Source organism: Phialemonium atrogriseum (assembly GCF_030411735.1).
Source record: "Phialemonium atrogriseum strain 8032-3 unplaced genomic scaffold QBC33scaffold_35, whole genome shotgun sequence".
Lineage (NCBI taxonomy): Eukaryota > Fungi > Ascomycota > Sordariomycetes > Cephalothecales > Cephalothecaceae > Phialemonium > Phialemonium atrogriseum.
The window spans coordinates 59,890-86,048 of record NW_026848172.1 but is presented as its reverse complement, the minus strand read 5'-3'; the positions used below and the strand labels follow the sequence as shown (position 1 = coordinate 86,048).

Here is a 26,159-nt window from a genome sequence, read left to right as displayed (position 1 = left end):
GCAAAAAAACAGCCCACCAGATCCGACCCAGCTCGACCTTGGCAAAGCTACCGGGAGCTCGCATCTACGGCCATTGTCCCAGGGCAATGGCAACTTGAAGCTGGGGCGAGACGAATTATGCGACCACCGGGATCTGTTGCGCCATTGAGTGTCCTCGAAAGCCTGGGCCGGCAATGCACGCAACGCCTTGCCCGGCAAGCCTGCGGGAGGAGGACCTTCTCGAACACCGCTTTCCCGCGAACATCTGTCCCGCTCTCCGCTGCCCCCCGCCTCAAAGCGGGCTACTTCCTGTCCAACAGCCTTCTCGGACGATTCAGTGGCAGCAATGCTAGTCCCTCGCCGCCGGACTCGGTAGCTGCGGCGGCCACAAAGCTCGGCACATCGAACCAGCAACAACCGGACCCAACGAAGGCAGGCGGCGCATCATCATCACCATCCTCATCTGCCCCTCCACCGTCATCCGATCTGCATCCGAATGCCCATCTCCCACACCGAAGGCGGCAAGCCGCCAAGCGGGAAGCCGCGAGGTTACAATCCTCCACGACGGCCACCGCCGACAGCGCCGACCTCCCTCCGGCCGACGCCTCCGCCCTGCTCGCGCACCTCGCCTCCCGCCAGCCTGAGCGCTCCCTCCGGCGGACCCTCTCGGCGCTCCTCTCGCTCTCTAAGCCACGACTGACGGTCCTCGTCGTCCTCTCCGCCATGGCTCCCTACGCGCTCTACCCGGTGCCGGCCTTCCTCTCGCCCACCGCCCTCGCCGACGCGCCCTCCCTCTCGCCGCTGACGCTCCTCTTCCTCACCGCCGGCACGACCCTCTGCTCCGCCGCGGCCAACGCCCTCAACATGCTCTACGAGCCCGCCACCGACGCCAAGATGAGCCGCACGCGCGCCCGCCCCCTCGTCCGCGGCCTGATCCGGCCCTCGACGGCGGCGCTGTTCGCGCTCGCCTGCGCCGCCGCCGGGACCGCCGCGCTGTGGCTGGGCGTCAACCCGACGGTGGCGGGGCTCGGCCTCGCCAACATCGTGCTGTACGCCGGCGTCTACACGCCCCTCAAGCGCGTCTCCTGGCTCAACACGTGGGTCGGCGCCGTCGTCGGCGGCATCCCGCCGCTGATGGGCTGGGCCGCCGCGGCGGGCGAGTCGGCCACGCGCGACGGCGGCTGGCGCGAGCTGCTGTTCAGCTTCCCCTCGCTTACCGGTGCCGTCACCACCACCACGACGACGGACGACGACGCCAACGCAGCCCCGAGCAGCGTCGGCGGCTGGCTCCTCGCGGGCATCCTGTTCGCCTGGCAGTTCCCGCACTTCATGGCGCTGTCGTGGGGGGTGCGCGACGAGTACCGGGCGGCGGGCCTGCGCATGCTGTGCTGGGTGGACCCGGCGCGCAACGGCCGCGTGGCGCTGCGCTACTCGCTCGTCTTCCTGCCGCTGTGCGTCGGGCTGTGCGCCGCCGGCGTCACCGAGTGGTCCTTCGCCGCCACCAGCCTGCCCGCCAACCTGTGGCTGGCGCGCGAGGCGGTGCGGTTCTGGCGCCTCGGAGGGGCCGGCGGGTCCGCGAGGGGTCTGTTCTGGGCGAGCGTGTGGCATCTGCCTGTTGTCATGGTGCTGGCGCTTGCGCAGAAGAAGGGGATGTGGGGTCGTGTGTGGAGGAGCGTGGCTGGCGAGCCGGATGACGAGGATGAGGACTTTGAGGACTGGGAGGAGGATGGTGACGAAGCGTGAGGGGGGGATATCGGGAACAATATATCCCTATGGTGTACAAAGTATGGACGCGTAGGAGGGTTGACTTGTCCATTGTCTGCCTGGGACAGGACCGCATTGGTGTCGAGGGTGTACAGTACTGTTGAGACTAGTGTGTAAGGGGGTCTGGCTGTGTAGACGTCTTGGCTGTGAACATCACCCCTCAAGCAGCATCATCGGGCATCGGCCGTGGGAACACGATCGGAGGTGGGGTGGAGCATCTAGAAGGGAGTTATTCTGAATAATCGAAATCACCTTCCATACTCTAGAGGTATATCATGAAACGAGTGTGTAAAGAGTACTTTTCTACCCTGTCTCGAGCCCCTCGAAAGGTAAAATGACGTGCAGGTAGGTAGCCAGAAATCAATCCCCCATGGTATCTATGATGCTTCAGGTGGTGGTACAGTATCCCATCATCGCCTGTGCCCTCTCCCCCCGTCCCGCTTCTTCATTAACGAAGCACTTCACGCCGAAAAAAACTTGATGTCTAAAACCCCCCAACCCGGACGGACAAATGCCTCCATGAACCCTCACCCCGGGTTGACCCCAAAGAAACGCCAAGACTCCGGTATAGCTAACGCCTTGCACACACTGGAGAACTCCCAGAAACGCCTTCATCCAGCGGCCGGGATGCAATGAAGCAAGAACAAATCAGAGCGACGGACTATATGGAGAAGGACAAAGCGACGGAATGATGAAATGACGGAACGATGGAACGATGAAATGACAGCTAAGAAGGAAAGAGAGTAGAAACAAAAAGAGAACGGAACAAAAAAGACAGTGAATAGAAAAGAAAGCGAAAGTGTGTGGTCGCGGGACGAGTTTACACGCCCTGCGAACCACCGCCAGGGCCGCGATTGATGATAGCCTCGATGCCCATGTCAACACTGGGCAGGCGATTGCCGTGGCCCAAGTACGGGCTCTCGCCCTGGCTCGGGTGTCCCTGGGGCCCGGTGCCGTAGGGGGCGGTTCCCGTGCTCGAGACCGAGCTGGTGTAGCCGTGGTGCGGCGCCGAAGGGTGGGCGTAGTGGTAGCCCTGGTAGCTGCCCTGGTTGTGCATGGCGGCGGCGTACGCCTGGTGGGAGACGTTGCTGCTGCTGCTGCCGCCGCCGCCGCCGACTGAGCGATGGCCGCTGCCGGATGAGGCGGTCTCGGGGCTGCTGTATTGGTGTTCAATGTCGTCGACGGGTGTCAGACCGCCGATCCCGCTGACGCCGCTGTCGGCGCCGTCGTCGTCGTACCCGGCGATGGCCTGGCCGGCGTCGAGGCGCTCGCGGCGGGCGTGGGAACGGGCATGGGACTGGATGTTCTTCAGTCCGTTCGACATGCACTGCAGGGAACGCTTCCGTCAGTCTCTCTTCTCTTCTTGTAGCCGTTGGGGTGGTGGGGCGGAAATACCTTCTGCTCGACGACGTTCCACCTCTCACCACAGCGCTGGGCCAGCGGCTGCCAAATCTCCTTGCGCATGTTCATGTACTCCCTGCTCAGGCGCTCGAGCTTGCGGGTGTCCCAGTCGTCGGCACCCTTGCGCTCTATCAGGCGTTCATGCCGTTTCCGGCACGCGTTGCCCGTCTTCGTCTGGAAGTAGTTGGACTGGATCTGGCCCCAGTTCTGTCCGGCTGCGCGGGCAGCCAGAAGAGTGTGGTCGTCCTGCATCGTCCAAGCACCGGACGAGGCCCTGTGCTGCGTTTGGACAGCAGCACCACCTACAGGCCCTCCGGCAGTCGCCCCAGTCGCAGTGGGAGGGATGGTGAGTGGCGTCACGACGAACTGGTCATACGAGGAGACAGGCATCGTCGCTTGCGGGGCTGAGGTAGGAACCTCATAGTAGGCGGCCATTGGGGGCCGGGAGTTGTAGTAAGTCATGCCGGAGGCTGGGGGGAGAGTGACCGGAACCTCGATGGGGTTGCTGTATCGGTGGTGGTTTGGTGCACGAGTGAACTTGGGCATGTTACAAGAATGGCTTCAGCTTCGGGATGCCGGTGTGTATAACTGATAAGAGAAAACGAAGGGCGGACTCGGGCTCGGCAGTGTCGAGACCGGGCGTATTACAAGGCGATTAACGATTAGTAGTCGACCGGGTCAGGCCAGGTCAGGTTGGGCCGCCTTGGAGGCTGCAAGGTGGTCGAGTGGGTGGGTTGGTAAACTTGTTTCGTGTCAAACGAATGGCTGGCCAGCAACGAATGAAGGTTTGGTGATGTTGAACAAGAAAGACAACAAAAGAGAAAAGGAAAGGGAAAGGGAAGGGGACACGGGGGAAACGGAACGAAATAGGCTTGGTCGCAGGAAAGACGGTCGAAAGTGGCTCGAACTGAATGAGAGGACTGGAGAAGATCAAGCCGAAGGGGACGGGATACTTATAAAAGGCATCTTGAGGTCAAGGATGACGACCAAAGTAGAAACAGCTTGTAGGCTGTAAGACAAAAAAGGTTAGGAGCAGGTTGTATCTACGCAAGGCCGGGGTGTGCGATCTGAAAATCTGAAACCAGGGTAGTACTGGCAGCTAACGTCGATCTTGAAACCAGGCTTGTGTGTCTGAAAGAATGGATGGGTCACCATGCGGCCGCTGACATTGGCTGACAGGTTTCAAACTCAGGTCCGTCTGAGGTCGGGCGCCTAGAACTGGCCTCGCGGAGCCGGAAACATGATCTGGTGGGTGGTGGATGGCGGCTATGCTAGGGCCATCTATGGAGGCCGGGGAGGCCGGGGAGGCCATAGTTAGACGAGCCAAGACGACGTAGGTAGGTACGTAAGTAGCAACAAAGGAGCAGCGGTAGGCACAGCAGGGCACATCAGCCTCGGAAATTGCTCATGTGGAAATGGCAGAGATGCGGCGCGTGCCAGGGCCCCGAGCGCGCATCGGGGAAGCAGGAACAAAGGGAAAAACCGCAGACGGGTGGTCAAAAATAGCAGGGGAGTGAGGCCATCCATCGACCGGTTGGCAGGCAGGGGTAGTGAGTTAGCCGCCAGCCCTGTGGGCAACAACGCAGCGCAAAGCCTCGCCTCGGCCCGTTAAACTTGTATCGCTTTCTCTACCTTCTCACTTTGGCTCATCTCATCTTCCCATAGCAGGATCAATATCGGATGACCATGGCTTCCGATGGCGCGGCAGGAAAGATAAAAATGAAACAGGAGACCGGAGGACATGGTCACTTCTAGCAAATCTTCGTGTGGCTCTTGCCGCGGCTGTAGTGGGCGGATTGGCCAGACAAAGTTCCCAACCGCCCTCGCAACCGTACAGGAACCCGACAGTATGGGACTGGACAGCAGGTTCGCATAGCTAGCTAGCAAGCACGGGCGGGAAGCCAGGAGAGCGTATCGATTATTGCTGAGGGGGGGGCGCCAACCGAAAAGGAGTGAAGATAACAGCCGTAGCGTCCCTGCCAAGGCAAATCGCAGTTGGAAATCTACTCTCCACAAATTTGATGAAACAGAGCAGACCTGTCTTGCAGAAACAATGGAGTCGCCGGATTGGCTGCCGCCCAGAGCAAGCAGCTGGGTTAACCCTTCTCCCGCGAGGTAAGGTGGTGGTGTGGGTTGTCGACTTGGAGGCGCGCGTTTAAATTTTGTTTATTTTAATTTAGCACCCCAAATTGGGGATGGCATTGATTTGTTGTTCTATAATTGGCTGACCCCGCACCTCCCGCGCCGATGCGATGATCCCATTCGTCGATCCAGAGTCGATCTCCACATGCACAAAGTACTACGCCCGCTTCGAGGGGTTCATCCAGGAACCTCCAGATGGATCGCAATTGAACCGCCCAGTTGGCGGTTGTGTGTTGATCTTTGGCATGATCATCGCAGAACAGGTCAACAGCACGGATACCAGAATGGAAACTGGCTAATTCAACCAACATGGCCGCACCGCAAGCTTATCCTCTCTTCGCTGTTGCTGTCTCCCTCTCCCCATGACCCATGATCTATCCCTGTTCCCACCAGTACGAACAGCCTCGGCTTGCACCTTTGGCGCTTATTCGTACATAATATCCAAGCCGGAGATCTTGCTTCCCGCATCTGGTCCCTGCGACTCACGTGCTTGGCGTGTACAGCCCGAAATCTCGGTGGGTGACACAAACTCGGAAGCTACTCTACTCCGGCGGCGCAGGTGGTCGCTACAGGGGGGGCCACCGGGCTCAGCCCTTCTGCCTCTTACGGCGATGAGCTGGATGATCGCCTCGCCTTCCGCCTGGCCTTGGCCGACCGGCTGGCCTCGACCGGGCCTTCACCACTGAGAACGCATTTAGACCTGACGGGAGGCCTGCATTTAGAAATCTGCCCAGATCCATTTCCCCTACCCACCTCACACACCTTGATGGTGGTGATGCCAGCAGGTTTTGTTTCGGAGCATGGCGGAATGGCCCGAAACCTCACAGTGTTAGATGCATGCGACCATCTTGACCTTCTCCAGGCCAGATTAGCAACCTTGCTCGAACCACATTGTCTATCACCTGCTAAGGATAGGTTGGCAGCCCCGAAGATGTTGCAACCGACCGGCCTCCTCCCTGCAGCCCCGGTTGTCGAGAATATTATCACAGTCTCGCGGTTGGTGAGACTGGAGACTGCTGCGCCAAGTGTGCCTTGCCAACCCCCCTTTTCCCCCCCTCGAACCTTTGTTTCTAGACGAGATCCAATTTTGGGAAGCAACTGTGTTAGGCTCTCTAGAGCTCCGATAGCCCAACAGACTGAGATTATCAACTTGTTAGTGTCAACCCGGCATGCTCTAGGCTTCTCGGAGAGTTGGAGGAAGCGGAGCTCCATTCTTGCGTTGTCACCAAGGGCCGGTTCTAGTCGGGAAGGAAGTGGTCTGACTGTCTCCCTGGCCTCTTTCGGCACCTCGCCGGTCCGTCACTGCGATGAGCGGGCCCGGGCTTCAATATTGGCTTCAACCAGATGCCGGCCGGCAGACCTGACTTCTCGCCGTGTGAGGTCGTCGATCCGGCGAGGCAGCTCCTGGACTGGCAGTACCTCGTCTGTCTAAGGATTCGCACATCTATAAGACTACTTTTGCCGTCTTTGTTCCTCCCTCATCTATCGCCTACTTGCAACATGATTCCTCGGCCATGATAGCAAACGAGCCTTGTTCGCCACCTGTGCTAAACCCTTCTAAGGTGCGATCATCGTGCGAGCATGACACTCCGTACCATCTGGCAGTTCGATTGTCACCGTCCCTCGACAGGAAATCAGGGTCCAAGGCCGCGTGAACCAACCTCCCAGTCGCCAAGCCGCTGCTGCAGGCAACATTTTCAGGTTCATCCCGCATGCGACGTGAGAGTAATGGCGATCTTGATGGTATGGCCACAATTGCCCCTTGCATTTCCAGCTTACCGAACCGCGTAGCGGAGCAGCACTGCTGTTCGCTCTGGATTGATCTGCCTGGACCTGGACGATTTGCCCACATCCAGAGCAATCCACTCCCGTGGGCTGGGCTACGTCGTATGTGAACAAACCTTCCCATCCATTTCGTAAACCCGGGTTCCATGATCCCATCGAGCGGGCCTTCCATGGCCTCGGCGAAATAGGAGAGCCATCAGACACACCTTCAGACATGTTCGCCGAGTCCAATGGCGGAATTTAATAGCTCCGCGCGGTGAAGGGGAGTGGAATCCCTGTCGCACAGGACAGTACCTTTAGAGACCAAGGAGAGGAAGAAGGATGACCGGATATTTTCTCCTTGATGAAGCTTTGGTGGCGTCGAACAGCGGCACGGCAGATGGCGCGGGGAAACTTTGGAAGGGGGGAAGGGGGGGAGGGGAAGGAATTGAAGGGATGGATTGAAGCGTTCGCAAGCCACTGAGCAGTCTGGACATTTGGACAAGAGATCGTGGCCTCGCTCGTCGCCATCGATAACCGACAATAGGGCCGATACCAACCACTAAAGCCCATGTACCGTCGTAGAGACGCCCATCACCTCACGCTTAAAAAGAAAAAAAGAACGTTTTGCCCAGGCCGCTTGTGCAGACGCCGGAACCTCCCTGCCATGTGGAGGAGACGACACTATCACTTCAGGCTAAATATCTGGCTGCAACCTCGGCCGCCATTGACCCTTGGGAGGCTGATGTGATCTGCACGCCACATTACCGTTTCTTTCTCCACATTCCCCTCCAAGCCTGCAGCTTTTCAAGAAGCTATCCGTACTACGGCAATGCTTCCGGGTTTTCAACACTACACTACGCAGTACCGTGACTACTGCTTCCATCACTGTTGTCAGTAACTGCGAAGACGCGTATATGTTCTTGCAGTTCCAGTTCGCGCCACGCTTGCGGCCTGGCGAGGAGAGCACCAAATACACCCGGCCTGGAGCTTGAAAGGCCAATACTTGCCGGTGGAACAAATTTGTAGTCAATGTGGAGCCCCGCAGTCTTGGAGGTTATCCCACGGTGGGAGGCTCGATTGACTGCCTTCCACTTGGCCATTCATCCGGGAGTGTCTGCCCCACGGCGCAACAGATAGAATGACGGTGCAATGTCAATTTACCCCTCACCCCTGTCTTATGGGACCATACATACTACCTACGCAACATGGGCAGCTTCTACTGCATACTATGTAAGTGTACTACGCATTAGTCTCGGTACAAGGCGGTCGATATGGGTACTGAGTCGGGAGCGGCAACTTGGCAGTCGACTAACCTCCTTTGGAACTGCTCATCACAACCAACTCTCTGCGAGACTCGTTCCTCGCGACCAAGCGTGCAAGCCAACAGAACCAGGAAAATGGTTGAAGTTGGGGACTTCGAGATCTGCAGAGACCCGGTTTGACTGATAACAAGGTCTTTGCAATAGGTAGACATGGATCCAGGCCTGGGCATATCCAGCGTGTCCATGTCTCTCTGTCTCAAGTCTCGGCACCTGGTATATAGGTACTTAGGTACTTACACTACGTACTGTACCTAGTATTCCTCCGAAAACAGCTCCAAGGTAGCCTGTAAATGGCCTAGCCTTGGTCGATTTATCCACTGGGCCACCGAACAACGACTTCGAGGTCTAGAGGATCATCATTTTCATCCCCCTCATGATCTGTATGGCCGGCCTCAATCGACTGGATACAAGCTACAGATTGGAGCTGCTGGGGGCACTCCATTACTCGATGCGCCCTCCTTGTCGGTTCCCGGCCACTTGAGTGATGACCTATATTAACACCGTAGTATTTAGAATGATCCTTTCCGCCGGTAATCTTCCGGTCTTCCCAAGGTAGGAGTGCTGTGTCTCTGGCTGCCAGCAAAAGCGAAGCTCTTGGCCCGTTCTTCTTCTTCTACTTTGCTCTCTCTTTGCTCTCTCTTCCCCTCTCTCCCTTTCGTGATACCCCCCTCCATTGGCCTTCCCCTTGCTCTGCAACAGCTTCCCTGGAGTCAGGCAGCTCACCTCTCTCCCATCTCGTCACCCGTCTTCAGACCACCAACAACCCCGCAATCAACAGCAGCGACAATGGGCGCGGGAGGTGACACGGGCACGGTCGCGTTTTACGACGCGGCCCTGCAAAGGCGCCAGGCCCTCATGGGCGCGAGTGGTCCTCGTGCCTTGGTCAAGAACTTCAAGGTGTTCAGCATCGCCGCCTTTGCGTGTATCGGCGGTGTGCTTTATGGTTACAACCAAGGCATGTTCTCGGGCGTCCTGGCCATGCCCTCCTTCCAGAAGCGTAGGTAAAGATCCGTTCTAGAACCCCCCCTTTTGGTTGGAAATGCCCGGCGTGCTGAACAACGCCGGAATTACAACAGACATGGGCGACTATGACCCCATGGACCGCACCGCAAGCCAGACCAAGAAGGGTTGGCTGACTGCCATCCTCGAGCTCGGTGCCTGGCTTGGGACCCTGCTGTCCGGCTTCCTCGCCGAGGCCCTCTCTCGAAAGTTCGGTGTCCTGGTCGCATGCGGCGTCTTCATCCTCGGAGTCGTCATCCAGACCACCGCCATCACTGCCGGCCCCAATGCGATTCTTGCCGGCCGATTCATCACGTAAGCATGACTAGCTACTGCTACTGCTATTCCTAGCAGAGCTCTCCCCCAGGTAGCGATGCTAACCAATCGAACAGTGGTATGGGCGTTGGTAGCTTGGCCATGATCATCCCCATCTACAACTCCGAGGTCGCCCCTCCCGAAGTGCGCGGAGCGCTCGTTGCCACACAGCAGCTTGCAATCTGCTTCGGTATCTTGATCAGCTTCTGGATTGATTAGTATGTGATCCCCTTTTCTCTTCCAAGGCTCGATACAATACACATTACTAACCAGAGCCCCAGCGGGACCAACTACATTGGCGGCACCACTCTCGAAACCCAGACCGACGCGGCCTGGCTGACGCCCATCTGCCTGCAGCTCGCCCCCGCGGTGGTCCTGTTCGTCGGCATGATCTTCATGCCCTTCTCCCCGCGCTGGCTGGTGCACCACGGGCGCGAGGAAGAGGCCCGGCGCGTGCTCGCAAGCCTCCGCGGGCTCGACGCCGACCACGAGCTCGTGGAGCTCGAGTTCCTCGAGATCAAGGCGCAGTCGCTGTTCGAGAAGCGCACCGTGGCCGAGCACTTCCCGCACCTGCGCGAGCAGACGGCGTGGAACACGTTCAAGCTGCAGTTCGTCGCCATCAAGTCGCTCTTCCAGACGCGGCCCATGTTCAAGCGCGTCATCGTCGCGACCGTGACCATGTTCTTCCAGCAGTGGTCGGGCATCAATGCCGTGCTGTACTACGCGCCGTCCATCTTCAACCAGCTCGGGCTCAGCGACAACACGACGTCGCTGCTCGCCACGGGCGTCGTCGGCATCGTCATGTTCCTCGCCACCATCCCATCGGTGCTGTGGATCGATCGCGTCGGCCGCAAGCCCGTGCTGACCATCGGCGCCATCGGCATGGCCACGTGCCACATCATCATCGCTGTCATCGTAGCCAAGGACCAGACAAAGTTCCAGACCGAGGTGGCCGCCGGCTGGGCCGCCGTGTGCATGGTCTGGCTCTTCGTCGTCCACTTCGGCTACAGCTGGGGCCCCTGCGCCTGGATCATCGTTGCCGAGATCTGGCCCCTCAGCAGCCGCCCGTACGGCGTTTCCCTCGGCGCCTCGAGCAACTGGATGAACAACTTCATCGTCGGCCAGGTCACCCCGGACATGCTCAATAATATCACCTACGGCACCTACATCATCTTCGGCCTGTTGACCTATATGGGTGCTGCCTTCATCTGGTTCTTTGTACCCGAGACGAAGCGGTTGACTCTTGAGGAGATGGTGAGATTTTTTTTATCACTTCCCCCTTTCCCCTCACCTTCACGGCGTGACATCCATCCCCAGACCCCTAACAAGAAGAATCACAGGACGTCATCTTCGGATCCCAGGGCCTCGCCCAGGCAGACTTTGAGCGCATGGAGGAGATCAACAACGAGATCGGCCTCGCCCAGATGCTCCGTGGCAGCTCCGGCGGCGCCGGCAGCGAGATCGCCGTCGACTCGGAGAAGAGGAAGGTTTCCGAGAACGAGTAAAGGATTTGCGATTTGCTCCCGGGATCTGGGGGATTGCGTGTTTGGGTGGAATACACCCACGAAGTTTTGGGGCCGAGGTGGTTTGGTGTCGATAATGGATGGGGAGAGGGACTAATTTGACGATGCGGATACGGATTTGAGATTCAACGCGGAAAAATATGATACCAGGCTGTCTTGAGTCGTGCAAGGTTCAGGTCTGATGCTCTCCCCATCACTTACTTGGCTTCCTTGAAATAGGCTTATAATTTGATTATCTGTCACACGAGCTACGAATGCACCAAGATTTATGGACTCGTCTTCTCTCCGCCTCGTGGGGAAGTTGTTGGCCGGATCGTTGCGTCAAACAGGAGAGGCCCCGACTGAGGCTGGGGGCCAGCATGACTTGGAACTAGAGCCGCCGATGAGACCTGTCTCGACAAAGCCAAGGAAACAGGACGACTCAATTGATGCAGAAGAACTACCTACTTAAACTGGCTAAGAAATATTAGGAGACAAGAACAAACTTACGTACCAGCACAGCCCACCGTCAATGGCAAACAGATTCCACCGAGAAGCAGCAAAGTCAGGCCAAGGGAAGACAGGAAAGGGAAGAAAAGGAGATACAAAACATCCAGTCCCTCCGATAACACTGATACCAATCCTTACTTGACTACGGCAAGATGACACCGATCTGCCTCACTAGCCAACATGGCCGGACCGACAAACAAAACACAGATACCCCGTTCCGTCCGACAGAAAAAACGAGGAAAAAAGAAACCAAAGAAAGAAAAGACACTCCTTCCCAACAACCCAACAAAAAAGTCAAGACCTCAAATCTTCTTCGCCCCCAATCCATGAACCTCAGGCCCCTGCCCACCCCCAGCCTTCTTCTCCTTCTCCTTCCCCCCACCAAGCCCATAAGCAAATGCAAGCGCCCCGCCCGTCCAACCATCCCCCGTCTTCTTCTTCTCCTCCGCCTCCCCGATCCCCAGCACAGTATTCAGATACTGATTATACTCCCCCCCAGACCTAAACTCCGACCTCGGCCTGATCCGGTAATCCCCCCCTCCCATCTTAGTCCTCTTGACCGGCTTCTTCCCCTTTCCCTTCCCCTTCCCGCCGTCCAGCTGCTCATCCTTCCCGTACTCATACTCCTCATCCTCATCATCCTCCTCATCCGACCCAGAAGGCCGATACGACGGATCCGCAATCCCACCGGCGCGCCGCCGCTTCGGGCGAGCCACGTCCCCATTCCCGGCCCCGCGCTTAGCCGGGCGTGGCGGCACCATCACATCATTCCCATCACTATCAACAAAACCGTAATCATCATCGTAGTTATCCTGCCCGGCCTCAGACCCACCGCCTGGAGGAGGCCCCGGCGTCAGCGCCGCGCCCCCGCCCTCGTTGCCGCTGCTCTCGTCGACGTAGTCCGCGCCGCCCGGCGGCGAGAGCGGCTGCGACAGCGGGCTGCGGGCCCTGGTGCCGGCGGTACCGCGTCTCTGGCTTATCAGCCGCGCCATGGCCGTGGTGGCGGCTTTGGTGGCGGCCGGGTTTGCGGCTGCGGCTGCGGCTGCGGCTGCTGCTGCTGCTGCTGGGTTGGCCGGCGGGGTGGGGAGCACGGTCGGGCCGCCCTTGGCGGGCGGCGGCGGCGGCTTGGCTGGTATCAGAGGGGGGGTGTGGGGTTGGAGCTTGGGTCTGGGTTGGCGGGAGAGAGGGTGTGGTTAGTCTTGTATGTTATTAAGGGGGCACATGTAAAAGCTTACCCGGCAGTGGCAGTCTCAAGAGCTAGAGCTGCTGCGGCCTTTTTCGAATTCCTCCACTTCTCAAACTCCGCCTGAAGCTCCACCAACGGGGCCTTGACGTCCTCATTGTACGTCTGGTGGAGGTGATCGAACTTCTCCTTCAACAGCTTGTTTACCTCATCGCTCTTGCGGAGATGACCAAGCGTGACCTGGTGCGCGTACGATATGGCGGCCAGCGTCTCGTTCTTCTCGCGGAGCTGCTCCCAGAGCTTCGCCGCCTCATCACCTCCCGGCGCGGTACTGGTCGGGCCAGCAGCGGCGGCGGCGGCGGCCGGTCCAGGCTTTCCTTGTTCCCCGGGGACCACGACCGGCCACGGCTGGCCGGTCGCCAAGTCGATGGGGCCGTCGGCGTCGAGCGGGCGGAGGCCGCACTGTCGTAGGTGCTTGAGCTTGGCGATGGGGCTGTCATCGAAGGAGATGCCGCACCAGGGGCAGAACTGGTCGACGACGTTGTTGCGGCCCTTGCAACCCGCGATGTGCTTGTGCCTGTACGCCCTGGTGAAGAGCCCGAGGGGCAGCCCGCACCTCCAGCAGTGCGGCTGCTCGTCCTCCTCCACCCTGTCCGGGCATCTGTGCGTGTGCGTCTTCCCGGCCCTGACAAAGTTGCCGCACTTGGAGCACGCCGTCAGGTCCCGCTGTCCATGCTTCGAGCCCGGGAAGCAGAGGTTGTTGTGGAGGGTTCTGTCGGCCTTGACGTCGAGGCTGCGATGGTCGCGGCCGCAGCGGGCGCAGAAGTTCCAGCGCCACTCGCGGTCCAGGTCGACGCGTCCCTCGGATCGGATCGAGATGGCGTCGTCGTGCTTCCACGGGTTTTCCAGGGCGAAGCACTCAAAGTGCTTGTTGATGAAATGCGCCTGTTTCTGGTCGTCGCTCCAGTGCTTGAACAGAGTGATGTCGCAGAAGTTGCACTTCTCGCCGGCGTGGATGTCGTCCAGGTGCTGCTGCAGCCGGTCGACGTCGTTGATCTTGAAGACCCGGCTGCATCCCCGGTAAGGGCACTTCTGGCTGCGCTGCAGGGCGGTGTTGCGGAGGACGTAATAATCCATGCGCATCCTCTGCTGCTCCGTCGGCGTGAGCACCCCGAGCGAGAGCGCCGGCACGCTGTCGGACCCCGTCTTCAGGACCGCCTCGACGGGTGGCGCGTTGATCGGGATGGTCATGTGCGTGTGCACCGACGGAGCCTTGTCCCAGGTGGCCTCGCGCATCACTTGGGCCTTCTCCTGGCTGCTCAATGGCTGGCGGGGCGGTTTCGGCTTCAAGCCATAGAAGTCGGGAGTGACTCCGTCTGGAGGCTTCTTGGCGCTGGTTTCTGGCTTCTCCGATTGTCCCTGAAAGCGCACCCCCTTCGGCGGCTTTGGGGGCTCCTTAGCTAACTTGCTCATATCGCGCTTAAACCCGTGGCCGATGTCCTCGGCCTTGTAGTAGCCGTACCGGAGCACGGCGGGCGGGTTGCATTGGTCAAAGACACCCTTGGACTTGTAGATGTCCATATACCCCCATGGGTGTTTGCCGAGGTCGAGGCCTGTACATCGGTTAGGCGCAAGTTCTTGCTCTCGAGGAGAAAAAGGGGGACTCACCAGGAGTTTCAGATGTCTCCACAACGTCGTATACCAGGTAGGGCGAGGTGATCCTCCTCAAGATGATCTGGAACTCGTGCTCGGTCATCGTCGGAGTGACGAGGTAGCTGAGCTTCGTGGGGTCTCTCAAAAGTGGCCCCCCGGATTTCCGCGCCCGATCAATGTTCTTCGGCCTGGCAGCCTCGGGCGCCGACCCGGGCGGGGACTGCCAGTCGCAGTAGGCGTGCGAGATACTGATGCTAAGCCCCTTTTCGCCGGGCTGCTTTGCACTCGGGGTGCCCTTTCTCGAGCTGGCCACGGATTCCTTGAACTTGGCTAGGGTCATCCCATCAGTTAGAGTGAAGCTGATGCTGCCGTTGTCCGAGTCGAAGACGGTGTAACCCTCTGGCCCTCCGAACCGGGGGCGGATGACGATAAAAGGGGCGTAGCCGCTCCCCCTCTCGTTCCCGGTGTCAGGGATCCTCATGCGATGGAGTTCTTTGATAGTGGAATCGATCTTCCCCTGCTTCGAAGACTTGCGGCCCTGGTGCTGCACGATGATGGGGTACACTTCTTTCTCACTTTCACCGGGGAGGTAGAATGCGGTACCGGGGAGCCACGCGTCGATGTGCGTGACAGCCAGGAACTGGGCTGGATGCAGCGCATTCTTGACAACTGATTCGATCGTAACCTCGGCAGACTCGGTCTGGCCGGGATGCACATAGTCGAGATCCTCGAGCTTGGACACGTAGTAGCCCGGCATATAGATCGCCCAGGCTGGACGCTGCGGAGGGGAGAAATCGGTCATATGCAGGTTCTGAGCCACTCGGCCAACCTCCCATGCCGTGATGAGGTCATTGAACACGTCGGCCGGAAACGACTGCGCGCCGTACGAACTCTCTGGCTTGGTCGTGGAGCCGCCGATGAGGGCATCTGGGATCTCGGGATGGATATAGCGATTGGGAGTCCTGTCCCACCACAACAGCCGTGCCGCAGCCTCTATCCACGGACCGTAGATGTTCTCGTGCCACACCCCGACGGTCTTGGTAGGTACGCGGATGTAAGCACAATCGCCGCGGTCCAGAGGGGTTCCGACAGGCAGCTTCAGACGCAGGACGCGCTCTTTCGTCATGTCGACCGGCTCCCAGTGTTGAGGCAGCGGCTCCTTCATGGCGCATACGAACAACGCATACTTGGAGTCATAGGCGGGATCCGTCACATATTTGTTGACCCAGCCCAGCACCTGCATCTCCGCCTGGTAGAGCATCTCTGTCTGGAGGGAGACACCAGACTTTATGATTGGCGGCTTCTTCTTACCGCTGGAGTCCGCATTGCGCTCGTACATTGCAAAGGTGACGTGCACGCGGTTGCGATTGCCGAGGCCGAGAAGGCGGTCCAGAGCATCGGCAAGGCTCGTAGGTTTGTGATGGTTGAAGTGGACCATGCCTTGGAAACCGTAGAGGGGAGTCAATTTGACTGGAGCTGTTGGTGCCTTCTTGAACTGGGCAAGCCTGTCCTTGGGGATGTTGGCCAGCGGGTAGTTGATCAGAGGCGGGATCTTGGCACCACCGCGCAGGCTGACGACCATTGACGATGCCGGTGCGTCTCTAGGCTCGGATGCGTCCTTGGTGGTGGACGAAACACCATCGTCCGTGTCTTCGTCCGTGTCTTCGTCCGGGTCATCGTCCATGTCTTCGTCCGTGTCTTCGCCCGCGTCCATATCTTCAAGACTACCCCCACCACGAAGGCTGAGGGTGTCGTCGGGGCCGAGCCCAATCGGAAAGCTGACCTTCTTGCGCTCAAAGGGGCGCAGGCCCTCGTACGCATAGTAGCTCTCATACATGGGGTCCGGCGCTGGTCGTCTAATGTTAGCTCTTCGCTCAACTGACTTCTTCTGGGAAAGGAGGGGGGAGAAGAATGACCGACCTCGCAGACTGTCCTCTCCAAAATGTCTGACACCATAGCCATTCAAGAAGCGCAGATGCCCGTCTGGCGGCTGACTGTCCTGGACAGGATCTTCGCCTTCGCCTTCGTCGTAGTCCTCATCGTCTTCATTCCAGGCGGCGAGACTCTGGTCGTTGTCAAGCTTCAGGGGGGGCACGGGCAGGCCGTAATGCACAAGCGTGAACTTGAAAGCCAGGTCAGGTAGGGCCGTCCACGAGATGAAGCGGTGTGACCTGAACAAGATCTCGTATCGGGCTTTGTTATCTTCCTGCATCTTGTACAGCGACGGGTTGTCACGCTTGGCCACGGGGATGAGCATGTCCCTCTCATGCAGGGTGAAATGTTCCCTCATGATGCCATCTATCGTCTTGTAGGGGTCATTCAGCGCAGCGCGAAACTCCATGTACTTGATCACGAACTCGTCCGATAAGGGGTCGATGAAGGCGTTCCAGCGTTTGGGAGCATCGCTTCGCGCCTTGGCCTCACGTTCGATAGCCTCCAGGATCGGCCCAGGCGGCACATTAGGGACGGTGGCGGGCTGCTCCTCCAGTGGGGCATCCGTTGCTATGGGCCCTGGCCGTTTCTTTTCTCTGTCATTCTTCTGCTTGTCGACTTTGGCCGGTACTGGCTTTGGGGTCTTGTGGGTGGGGGTGCGAGCCGCTCGCTTCCCCAGGCGAAATGGGTTACTCCAACTGCTGACCATGATTGTCGTTCATCCGAAGGCTCACTACAGCGGGAAGTCTGGTATTCGCGACAAATGGAGGACTGGATGATGTTATGTTCAGAGCAAGACGACGTCTAGCGGAGATGGGCAATGATAAGGGGGGAGGAGGAGGGGAGAAAAGGTGAAGCGAGCACGACCAACCTAGAGGGAAGAAATAGGGAACAAAGACGACAAAAGACGATCCCCTAGGCCATCCTCGGTTCCGCCGTTCGAGATAGTTCTGGGTGCATTCTTGTCCTGGAATTAGGAATCCCCAGGCTGCATACCTGACGGAAACGTTGGGATTCGGGTGTTTTAATAAAGAGCCTTGCAACAAGAAGATGGAGCATTCGCCAGAAGTTGCATGCTCCATCATGTCCACCCACGTAAAGACAATTCCAAAAACAGACGACGGGAATGAGGTGTTTGTGTATCTGTTTTCATCATACACGCCTGCCACCATCTTGTCGCTCTGGTTCGCCGAGGTCTCGATTGTCGAGTACCAGGTAAGAAGTAAGTCCCACCATGCCCTCCTTTGCCTCCTCAGCATAGGCTAGCTTTTCCCACTTCAGACACAACAGAATAGGAGACTTGAGCAATGCAATCCGCACCAGCTGACCTCGATGGATTGATTGGTGTGAGTACCTGCCATTGCTATTGCCATTGCCCGGAGCGCACCAACACGGTGAACAGGGAGTCGGGCTAGGCAAGCCCCAGTGCCATGTTCCGGGACATCCCATCCTCCCAAAATTGCAGTCATGCTTTCTCTCTCGTCCACATAAAAATACAATACTTCACGAATGGTTTCATCGGCGAGGGGCACCGTGCTGCAATCGCAGTGACGGATCCATTGACGCAGGTCATCGAACTACCTGGAAGTAGCGAGTGAATGACTCGATACCAGCACTCCGCCACCGTCGTGGAAGCCCCGCTTGTTGAGAACAGCAGGACAGCGAAAACGAGAGGGCTTCCCCACAGAGACAAAGGCAAACGCAAGAAATCGGACCAGATACCTGATCCGAATGGAACCACGTTCAGCCCAATAAAAACACAAAGAACGGCAGTGGGGACGATAGTAGAGAGCACCGGAAGCGACACCAGTTCCCAAGATCCACGGTCTACCAACCATCGTGGGATGGAAACGAACCGATCGAACGGCTGCGAGCCACGCCATGCCAAACCGGAAGCAACGAGTCCTGGGAAAGAAAGCCGCTAATTAATGCAGGCATGAATACGAACATGAAAGGAAAACGAAAAGCCCAAATGCGGAAAGCGGGGATGGAGGGAGTGAGTGCACCAGCCAGAGCAGAAAGGAGGTCTGTTGTTGGCTCGGGGAGTCGTGGAAATAAATGAGTGGCTTGGCTGAGGGTTTGGATTCCATGCCAGCTGCCCACAGCCAACTCTGCGTGCAACCAACGAACCTGCTTGCGGGGAATTCAACGGCTGCCGGTGCAGGAACTGAATCGAAAGGATGGAAGTGCTGTCGATCCTGGGGAAGGGGATGGAGACGGGTCAATTGACTTGGGATGGCATGGATGAAATTATCCGATATTTGAATACCTTGACATGCACTGATCAGTATGCAATTAATCGGGCTATTGTCGTATCGCGTTCTCCTAAATGCCTGGCCTCATTTCCCGCCATCAAACTACTGCCGACTGTTGACGGGCCATGTTTTCCAGGTCATCCTGCATACGCAAGAATATATTGATGGCCTGGATGATCTTCCCCTCGCTCCCGCCATTATTGGACCGCGTGAACGCGAGCCGCCACGCCGCCTCGTCTCGGACGATGCTGTCGTACAGACCGCCAGCCGATGCCGGCGGGATCGGGGCCTCTCTCAGCGTCTGGCCAACCACATCGCTGCTCTTCCAGCCCTCGGCGGGCGTCGCGGCCAGCTCCGCCAACAACGGCGGCGATACCGTGATGTGGTGGATGCCCGCGAGCTGCATCACCTCCTCAGCGGATGTCAGGCTTGCCGGCAGGACCCGTGTCTTGGACCCGCAGAGCTCGTAGTAACGCTGGGCCTCCCCGCAGAAGGCGAAAGCCTTGTTGGCGTCCGTGTAACTGGACAGGAAAGGTAAGTTCAGCCCTCCGGCTTGGTCGTTTGACGGGCTACCGACGAAAAGAAAACACCTGCCCATTTCCTGGGCACTCACCTCGGGTCGAAGTGCACGCGCAGCTCGTTCACATACGGGGCGATGTATGTGCATCCGGCATCGGCGGCGAGTGCTGCCTGCTCCATGCAGAACATGGTCGTTGCGAGAGTCGCGATGCCTCTCTTCTCTAGTTCGCGGCATGCCTGCAGCCCTTCCCAGGTGGAAGCAATTTTGATGCATACCCTCTTGATATCAAACCCTGGCACTTCGGATGAGAGTTCTTCAAAGTGTGATACGATTCCTGGGGAGCGGTCAGCATCCCGAACTGTGGCAGGTCTGGGGAGAAATACGCTACTTTCGGCGTTTTTGACCGTCTTCTGTGTAGAATACGACCATCTCGGATTCGTCTGGATGTGGCAGTACCCTTTCAGGTACGGGGCGAACTGGAGCAAGAGCAAGACCATCTTCGGTGGATTATTAGGCTGCCTTTGTCGCCATGCTCTTAAGATCGCCCCAACGTACCATGATTTCGACAGCAAGCTCCTCAAGAGTGGCATCCACGTGTCTTGCAAGCTTCCAATGGGCCAGCTGGATAGCCTTGCTGATAAGGCTCTTATACACTGGGACTCCATCGGCGTCGACCTTACTCAACTCGCCAAAAGCGATTGCCTATGTATCCTCCTCACCACCGCGGAGCAGGTTGGCTTCAAGGGTCGGATGACTTTGGAGGGGTAAAGAGGTGATGTATCATTCATTCCTCACCTGGTTTGAAGTGCAGTCCACGAACGGTCCCAGTTTCCGGGCGACTGATGGCCGGTCAGCAAGCTTTGGTTTGCGTGAGAGGAGCACTTTGCGCCACTGGATTGCTCACCCTCGACATCAAGAGTATCACAATCAACAGCACTCAGCGTCCTGAGCTGGTCGAGCAGCGTGGAAGCAGCCATGATTCTCGAAATTTCAGTACCCCTCAAAATGCGATCGAGGTGCAAAGCCATACATTCCTTGGATCGAAGCCGAGTGAGGGGCCGCTGATCACATGTGCTGTTTACGAACTGGGTCTTGAATCGGGCCTGCCAGACCCACCAATGCATGTCTCGGGTCATCTTGTTCCACTCGTCAGAAGCAACATTGGATGGAAGTCAACAGGCAAGAAGCAGGCAATGCGTCATTAGTCATATTTCAGCATTCCACAGTTGCAGTGTAGTCAGTCTAATGTTAGTAAGTTGCGCGCACAATTATTACCTCTCTCACAGATGGTTCTTCGTCACTGTATTGCCTCCCACCTCCAACAGAAACTGCGAGTAAGCAAGATCCACAACATCTTCACCTCCTTTTCCGCCCCGGTTGGCCTCTCGCCAGGGAGGGTTCCGCCACGTGACCCTCGCCTTCCGGTCGGGACAATTACGAGCGATATGCCCGCCACCGCTACAGACACGGCAAACAATACCGGTCGCCATCGGCCTCTTCCAGTCTCGACCACTACCGCCAATGCCGTGACCCTCATCGTCACGAAAGGTCCCGTTCACGACGGCGAGATCGCGTAGCTGCTGCCGCTTCCTCTCGTTCGCCAGCTCCGGCGTCGTGACGGCCGTCTCGATGACGGCCTGGACGAGCGCCTTAGCCTTGTCGACCTTCTCTTGGGCGTCTGCCGTGATGAGGCAGTGAAGGGGCTCATCCTGGTCATCGTTAGTGTCGTTGCGCGCGCGTCTACTGCAACGGCCTTTGCCTTCCTTGACGGAGCCTTTCCCACGGATGACTATGTTGGCACCCGACTGGGCATTCATGTCGGCGAGACTGCGCCCGCGGGGACCCAGGAGCTGGCCGATGAAGTTCACGTCCTGGAAATCCTTCGCAGGTATGTAGACCTTCTCCTTGATCATGCCGCGCCGACCACGGTCATGGACATAGCTCTGGGGTGGGCGATAGCTGGGGATGGTGCGCATGGCAACCTGGACCAGGGCATGGCGCTCATCCTCCAGACGGTCTCGGTAGCGACGATAGCGTGTGTTGATACGTTTGCCCGAGGAATCGTACTGCGGTTCGGGTGATGGGGACCTGCGGCCTCGGTCAGCTGGGACAACATCGTTGATTCTGAGCTTGGGTGATCTCCTCGATACGCACATGCTGGGCATATGCATCGACCTGTTCACTTGTCATGCGTGCTGTGATTGCGGTCGTAAGTCCGGTGAGACTCGAAGCTGTGCTCTCCGGTGCCCATCGTGTTTTCCTTGCCTTGCCCGGCATGGCCACGGCGCAGGCGGTGCGTTTGATCTGTTCGTCGTCTCCACCGTGAGCCATCGTTCTGAATTCTTGGGGGTTAGTTGCAGAGGAGGGGAAAACAGAGAAAAGCATTGGGAAAGGGTTAGTGAGGTATGGGAGTTTAGGGTTTGGAGAGGGGAAAGGGGAGTGGGGGAGGACGTATTTGTACGTGAGCGACAAACTCTAAGTTGCGTTCGAAGGTTACTCAATGGTAGAACACCTTGGGAGAGCCATTGGGCGGCTCCCGACATGGTTCGTCAACTATAACCCTAATACCTGGGCATGGAGGCATGGAGCCCGGCGAAGGTTATATCATCATGGCTCCATCAGTGAGCAAGTCGAAGAGAAGGCCAATTGGCCCCATAGAACGTGCTGCTCCCGATCTGAATGTCGGTATTTTCGAAGGCGATCGTTCTCTGCTCTACAAGATTCTTCCCGGAACTACTAACGTTGCCGAGGCTCGATATCGTTCCTATCCCATTTTCTAGGCCAAAAAGCTGCCTACGTGGCCCTGGCCTCCGGCGGTAGGTGGTTTACACTGCCCCGTCGGACCTGAAATCCTGGAGATGTGAATCGGTTTACAGAGTTTGAGGATTCTCGGGCTGCAGACATTAAGCACTTGAACAAGGAATGCAGTCAATATTAAGGGATCAACGCCACATGACTGAATGTTTTGACAAGAAACACGGTTACCGGGCATCGCCGCTAATCGGTGAGGGAACGAACCCTTGCTTCAGCCGGGCTTCGGTGGCAGTCGGTAGCAACTGCCGCCTCCGGACGGATACATCCTGGCACGGGGCTCTTCGGTCAGGAACTCGGGGCTCGGGGAGCCGGGAAGGAGCTGCCCGACCTGTACCTACCCTTGCTTTTGGCTGTTTGTTGAGCGCCCCATGGAGTCAGCTGACCTACCCCTACCACCCAGTTGCCAGGTAATAGCCCCCACCTAACCTGTTGGGGTAAGCGTACAACCCCTGCTGCGGCATGTGGCTTGCATTGTGCATGCCGGAACAGGGGTCGGATGCCTGCCGTGACGACAGTCCCAAGTATCGACGGCAATCATCGGCCAAGTCAATACGGAGTACTTCGTGTACAAATGGGAAATGGCTTCACCAGACGCTGCTTCCCTTATCCAGTTATTCTACACCATGCACCCCTTATGCCGTAATTTCCAGGGGAGTGAATCAATTGCCCTCTGTTTGGTCCTTGACAAGCCCAGTTCGGCTCTCTGCTGTGTCTCCCAGAATTCCAGCCCGATCGTCCTACCTCAACACTGCACGTTTCCGAGATTTACTCCGCAGCTTCTTCGTCATTGGGGAAGCCAAATCTTACATAGATCAGGATATGGCTCTCTAGGGAGCCATCCTCTCGTGAGCTTCCCTCTGCCGAAGACGTCCCGATCATGACCTTGCCATGGTCATCACTAACACTGTGTGTCTGCCATCAAAGCTCTAGCAAATGGTGCCGACCCGAGCTCCGAGCCGCCTTGCGCTGGAACTAGTCCGACATGGAACATGGCGACCCCCGAGAGTCATCCGGTGTGCTCGGCCATGCAAGCTCCGAGCACTCCACACGAGCGGTCCTCGCCGAGCTCCTATCCCGACCGAAGCCCGAACCTCCTCCGCTGCCGCGACAGCGACCCGGACCTCCAACAATGCCTCCAGGCCGCGTATGGCGCGACTTGCCGCACCAGCCACAGCCGCAGCAGTCTCGACAATATTAGCTTTCGTCGCCTTCCTGGGCCCAACAGTGAAGGAGAGCGACCAGGCCGAGAATCTCGGCCCCTCGCAGCAGCCGCCTCCGCCCACGGCGACAACCGACGACCGCGACCCTTCCCTTCCGCGCTTCCGCCTCTCCGACATCCGCAAGCACGACAAGGATTCCGAAGAGCCCTGGGTGACGCACGAAGATAAGGTCTACGACATAACCGACTGGGTGGCGGCGCACCCCGGCGGCAACGTGATCCTCCGCGCCGCCGGCAATAGCATCGACCCATACTGGGACATCTTCAAGATACACAAGTCGCCCTACGTGTACGAGATCCTCTCGCAGTACCTGATTGGCTACATAGATGTTGCAGACCTGGTTGACGGGCGGCCGGCGGTGGACGCGATAGAAGACCCCTTCGAGCAGGACCCGGTCCGGGACCCCAGGCTGATCACACACACCGCCAAGCCGAGGAATGCGGAGCCACCAAACGAGGAGCTTGACAGGGACTTCTACACACCGAACGAGCTATTCTACGTCCGAAACCACATGTGGGTGCCGGTCGTGGCGGAGAAGGAGGCGGACAGCCATACGCTCACTGTCGAGTTGCCCGACGGCGAGACGGTGCAGTACTCGTTGGCGGACTTGCGGAAGAAGTTCCGAGTACACCGCATCACTGCAGTGTTGCAGTGCAGCGGGAACAGGAGGAGCGACATGACAAGGCACGCGAGGAAGACGACCGGGCTGCAGTGGGGCGTCGGCGCCATCAGCAACGCCGAGTGGGAGGGCGTAAGGTTAGCCGACGTGTTAGCAGATGCCGGGTTGCGAGTCGCGGACGTGGCCGGTATGACGAAAAACCAGACGTCTCCGCAACCGTCCGGAAGCAGCAGCCAGGGCGCAACCGACGACGACTCGTCGGAAGTCACCGACCCCAACACGCACCACGTGCAATTCTCCGGCCTCGAAGCCTACGGCGCCTCCATCCCGCTCTCGACGGCGATAGACCCCCGCGCCGACGTCCTCCTCGCCTTCGGCATGAACGGCTCGCCGCTGCCGCGCGACCACGGCTACCCCCTGCGGGCAGTGGTGCCCGGCCACGTCGCGGCGAGGTCCGTCAAGTGGCTGAGCCGCATCGTCGTCTCGGACGAGGAGAGCTCCAGCCAGTGGCAGCGCCGCGACTACAAGTCATTCGGCCCCAACGAGGGGCCCAACCCGGACTGGGACAGCGCCCCGGCCATACAGGAGATGCCCATCACGAGCGCCGTCACGAACGTCTGGGTGGGCGACTGTATCAGGGGAGGGAGGGTCCCCTGGCTGGGTGCCGGGCGGGGGCCCGGAAGGGGGGCCGTGGACGCCGCCGCGGTAGAGAAGGACGTCGACTCCAGCACGAATACGAGCACTAGCACGACGGATAAGGGTCAGGAGAAGGACAAGCCACCGCCTCTCGCCGAGCCGATCGCGCTTCAGGGCTATGCCTACTCGGGCGGCGGGCGTGAAATCTGCCGGGTAGATGTCAGCCTCGACGGCGGAAAGACGTGGGATCAGGCCGAGCTGGTGGGCGACTACGCCGGGGTTCCCCGCGGCGGCGGCGGCAGGGGCAGCGGGGGCTCCAAGCACTGGGCGTGGAAGCGGTGGCGGTATACGGGCCAGCTGCCGCAGGGGCCCGCACAATGCACGACCGTCGTCGTCAAGGCCACGGATGACGCGTATAACACGCAGCCCGAGAGCCACGCGGGGATATACAACGTGCGTGGGAACCTCGCCACGGCGTGGCATCGCGTGCGCGTGTGTCCGCAACTGGTGGAGGGGGGGGAGGGGAAGAAGGGGGCGGCCTGGTCGTCGGTGAGGATGTACGGGTGTGGGTTCGGGAAGGAGGAGGAGGAGGGGGGAGATGTTGGCGAGGCGGCGGGGAGGTCTGGTGCGAAATAGAAGGGACGGAGGATCGTTTGTCAGGATACAGGGACTTCTTGGGTGCATGTTACTTGGAAAGCATCGGACTTAGCGAGCCAGGCGTTCGGGACGCAACATGTTTAGGTTCGACAGGGGGCCAAAGTGAGAAGATAGTCAAAACTCTATAAATACCTTGCCATCCCCCCGGCCACCCCAGTACTCAGCTCAAGGTATATAATCCCAAACCAAGTGATACCATATCGACAATTACACCAGGGCCCTGGTGTAATGGTCCCTCGGGCAGCCCCGGGCTGCCCGTTGTAACCCCCCCCCCCCCAAGTCCCGCGGTCGACTCCCCCCCGAAGCAAAAACCCGACGGGGTTTTTCGTAGCCGGTGACCCCTCCGGGGCTCACCGGTGAGCTTTTTGCTGCATTCTCCTTTTTCCCTTTCTTTTTTATCCCTCTGTATGATATTTATTTCGTTGATTGTAGTATTTCCTGGCCGTTTTTACGTTTGTTGCGTTTGGCCCTCCTTCCCACCCCCCTCTTATCCGTCTGCGCGTCCTCTGTTTACCTTTTTGCTATGGGGGTTTTCTACGCATCACCACAATGTCATTCGATTGTCAAGGACGTAGGGGACTGTGGCATTATCTATTATCACTGGGACACATTGTGGAAAACCGAACAGTATTTGGACCAATTTCTTAAAAACGATTAAAGCGTGAAGGGACCGCAATATGTTGTTCTACTAGGACCTCCCGTCTAACCATCTAGGTAAAACGTATCCACCCCGTCTCCCTCATAGTACACCAATACATGCTATTTTACAACACTGGCCGCCGAGGATCAGGCCCGGGGCCATTCACCTCCCGCACTACTCATGGTGCCCGCCGCTCTCAGTCTAGAAGTATGCGCTACCGCCACCCTGGTCTGAGAAGAGCCAAAGATGTCCCTAGGCAGCAAGGTCGGAAAAGTCGGTGGGATCGCTAGCATTCGCTTGTCTTCGCGGCGAGGATGAGGAAGAACTCA

General features: G+C 58.4%; 7 protein-coding genes across 7 annotated transcripts; 3 read left to right on the top strand and 4 right to left on the bottom strand.

Moving 5' to 3' along the window:
* Window positions 1-117: 117 nt before the first annotated feature.
* On the top strand, window positions 118-1,722 carry QBC33DRAFT_460264 (UbiA prenyltransferase family-domain-containing protein; the record flags this gene model as incomplete). The annotated part of the gene is made up of 3 exons (XM_060424974.1): window positions 118-351; window positions 412-1,198; window positions 1,244-1,722. 3 exons carry the CDS (start codon window positions 118-120, stop codon window positions 1,720-1,722), a joined length of 1,500 nt encoding a protein of 499 aa, XP_060279204.1.
* A 738-nt stretch (window positions 1,723-2,460) lies between these two features.
* QBC33DRAFT_251847 (uncharacterized protein) lies at window positions 2,461-3,966 on the bottom strand. Its single transcript, XM_060423006.1, has 2 exons — window positions 3,139-3,966; window positions 2,461-3,070 (listed from the first exon to the last, which is right to left on the bottom strand). The coding sequence occupies exons 1-2, from the start codon at window positions 3,688-3,690 to the stop codon at window positions 2,564-2,566; spliced, it is 1,059 nt and encodes a 352-aa protein (XP_060279203.1). The 5' UTR covers window positions 3,691-3,966; the 3' UTR covers window positions 2,461-2,563.
* A 5,080-nt stretch (window positions 3,967-9,046) lies between these two features.
* QBC33DRAFT_251827 (general substrate transporter) lies at window positions 9,047-11,337 on the top strand. Its single transcript, XM_060423005.1, has 5 exons — window positions 9,047-9,372; window positions 9,452-9,689; window positions 9,767-9,907; window positions 9,971-10,943; window positions 11,030-11,337. The coding sequence occupies exons 1-5, from the start codon at window positions 9,162-9,164 to the stop codon at window positions 11,192-11,194; spliced, it is 1,728 nt and encodes a 575-aa protein (XP_060279202.1). The 5' UTR covers window positions 9,047-9,161; the 3' UTR covers window positions 11,195-11,337.
* A 1,595-nt stretch (window positions 11,338-12,932) lies between these two features.
* On the bottom strand, window positions 12,933-16,119 carry QBC33DRAFT_460385 (uncharacterized protein; the record flags this gene model as incomplete). The annotated part of the gene is made up of 2 exons (XM_060424985.1): window positions 12,933-14,497; window positions 14,553-16,119. The coding sequence occupies 2 exons, from the start codon at window positions 16,117-16,119 to the stop codon at window positions 12,933-12,935; spliced, it is 3,132 nt and encodes a 1,043-aa protein (XP_060279201.1).
* A 2,702-nt stretch (window positions 16,120-18,821) lies between these two features.
* On the bottom strand, window positions 18,822-20,221 carry QBC33DRAFT_460308 (aldolase; the record flags this gene model as incomplete). The annotated part of the gene is made up of 6 exons (XM_060424977.1): window positions 18,822-19,245; window positions 19,338-19,578; window positions 19,633-19,741; window positions 19,800-19,946; window positions 20,040-20,083; window positions 20,149-20,221. 6 exons carry the CDS (start codon window positions 20,219-20,221, stop codon window positions 18,822-18,824), a joined length of 1,038 nt encoding a protein of 345 aa, XP_060279200.1.
* A 178-nt stretch (window positions 20,222-20,399) lies between these two features.
* Window positions 20,400-21,668, bottom strand: QBC33DRAFT_550663 (uncharacterized protein). The gene has a single exon (XM_060429104.1). The coding sequence runs from the start codon at window positions 21,413-21,415 to the stop codon at window positions 20,525-20,527; it is 891 nt and encodes a 296-aa protein (XP_060279199.1). The 5' UTR covers window positions 21,416-21,668; the 3' UTR covers window positions 20,400-20,524.
* On the top strand, window positions 21,669-25,347 carry QBC33DRAFT_613963 (Oxidoreductase, molybdopterin-binding domain-containing protein). The gene is made up of 2 exons (XM_060432565.1): window positions 21,669-21,842; window positions 23,008-25,347. Exons 1-2 carry the CDS (start codon window positions 21,827-21,829, stop codon window positions 25,167-25,169), a joined length of 2,178 nt encoding a protein of 725 aa, XP_060279198.1. The 5' UTR covers window positions 21,669-21,826; the 3' UTR covers window positions 25,170-25,347.
* Window positions 25,348-26,159: the final 812 nt, after the last annotated feature.

Coding starts and splice junctions, on each gene's coding strand:
- QBC33DRAFT_251847 (XM_060423006.1), bottom strand. CDS start 3,690: ATGCCCAAGTTCACTCGTGCACCAAACCACCACCGATACAGCAACCCC. Junction 3,071..3,138: donor GGAACGTCGTCGAGCAGAAG/GTATTTCCGCCC, acceptor CGTTCCCTGCAG/TGCATGTCGAACGGACTGAA.
- QBC33DRAFT_251827 (XM_060423005.1), top strand. CDS start 9,162: ATGGGCGCGGGAGGTGACACGGGCACGGTCGCGTTTTACGACGCGGCC. Junction 9,690..9,766: donor CTTGCCGGCCGATTCATCAC/GTAAGCATGACT, acceptor CCAATCGAACAG/TGGTATGGGCGTTGGTAGCT. Junction 10,944..11,029: donor GGTTGACTCTTGAGGAGATG/GTGAGATTTTTT, acceptor GAAGAATCACAG/GACGTCATCTTCGGATCCCA.
- QBC33DRAFT_550663 (XM_060429104.1), bottom strand. CDS start 21,415: ATGCATATGCCCAGCATGTGCGTATCGAGGAGATCACCCAAGCTCAGA.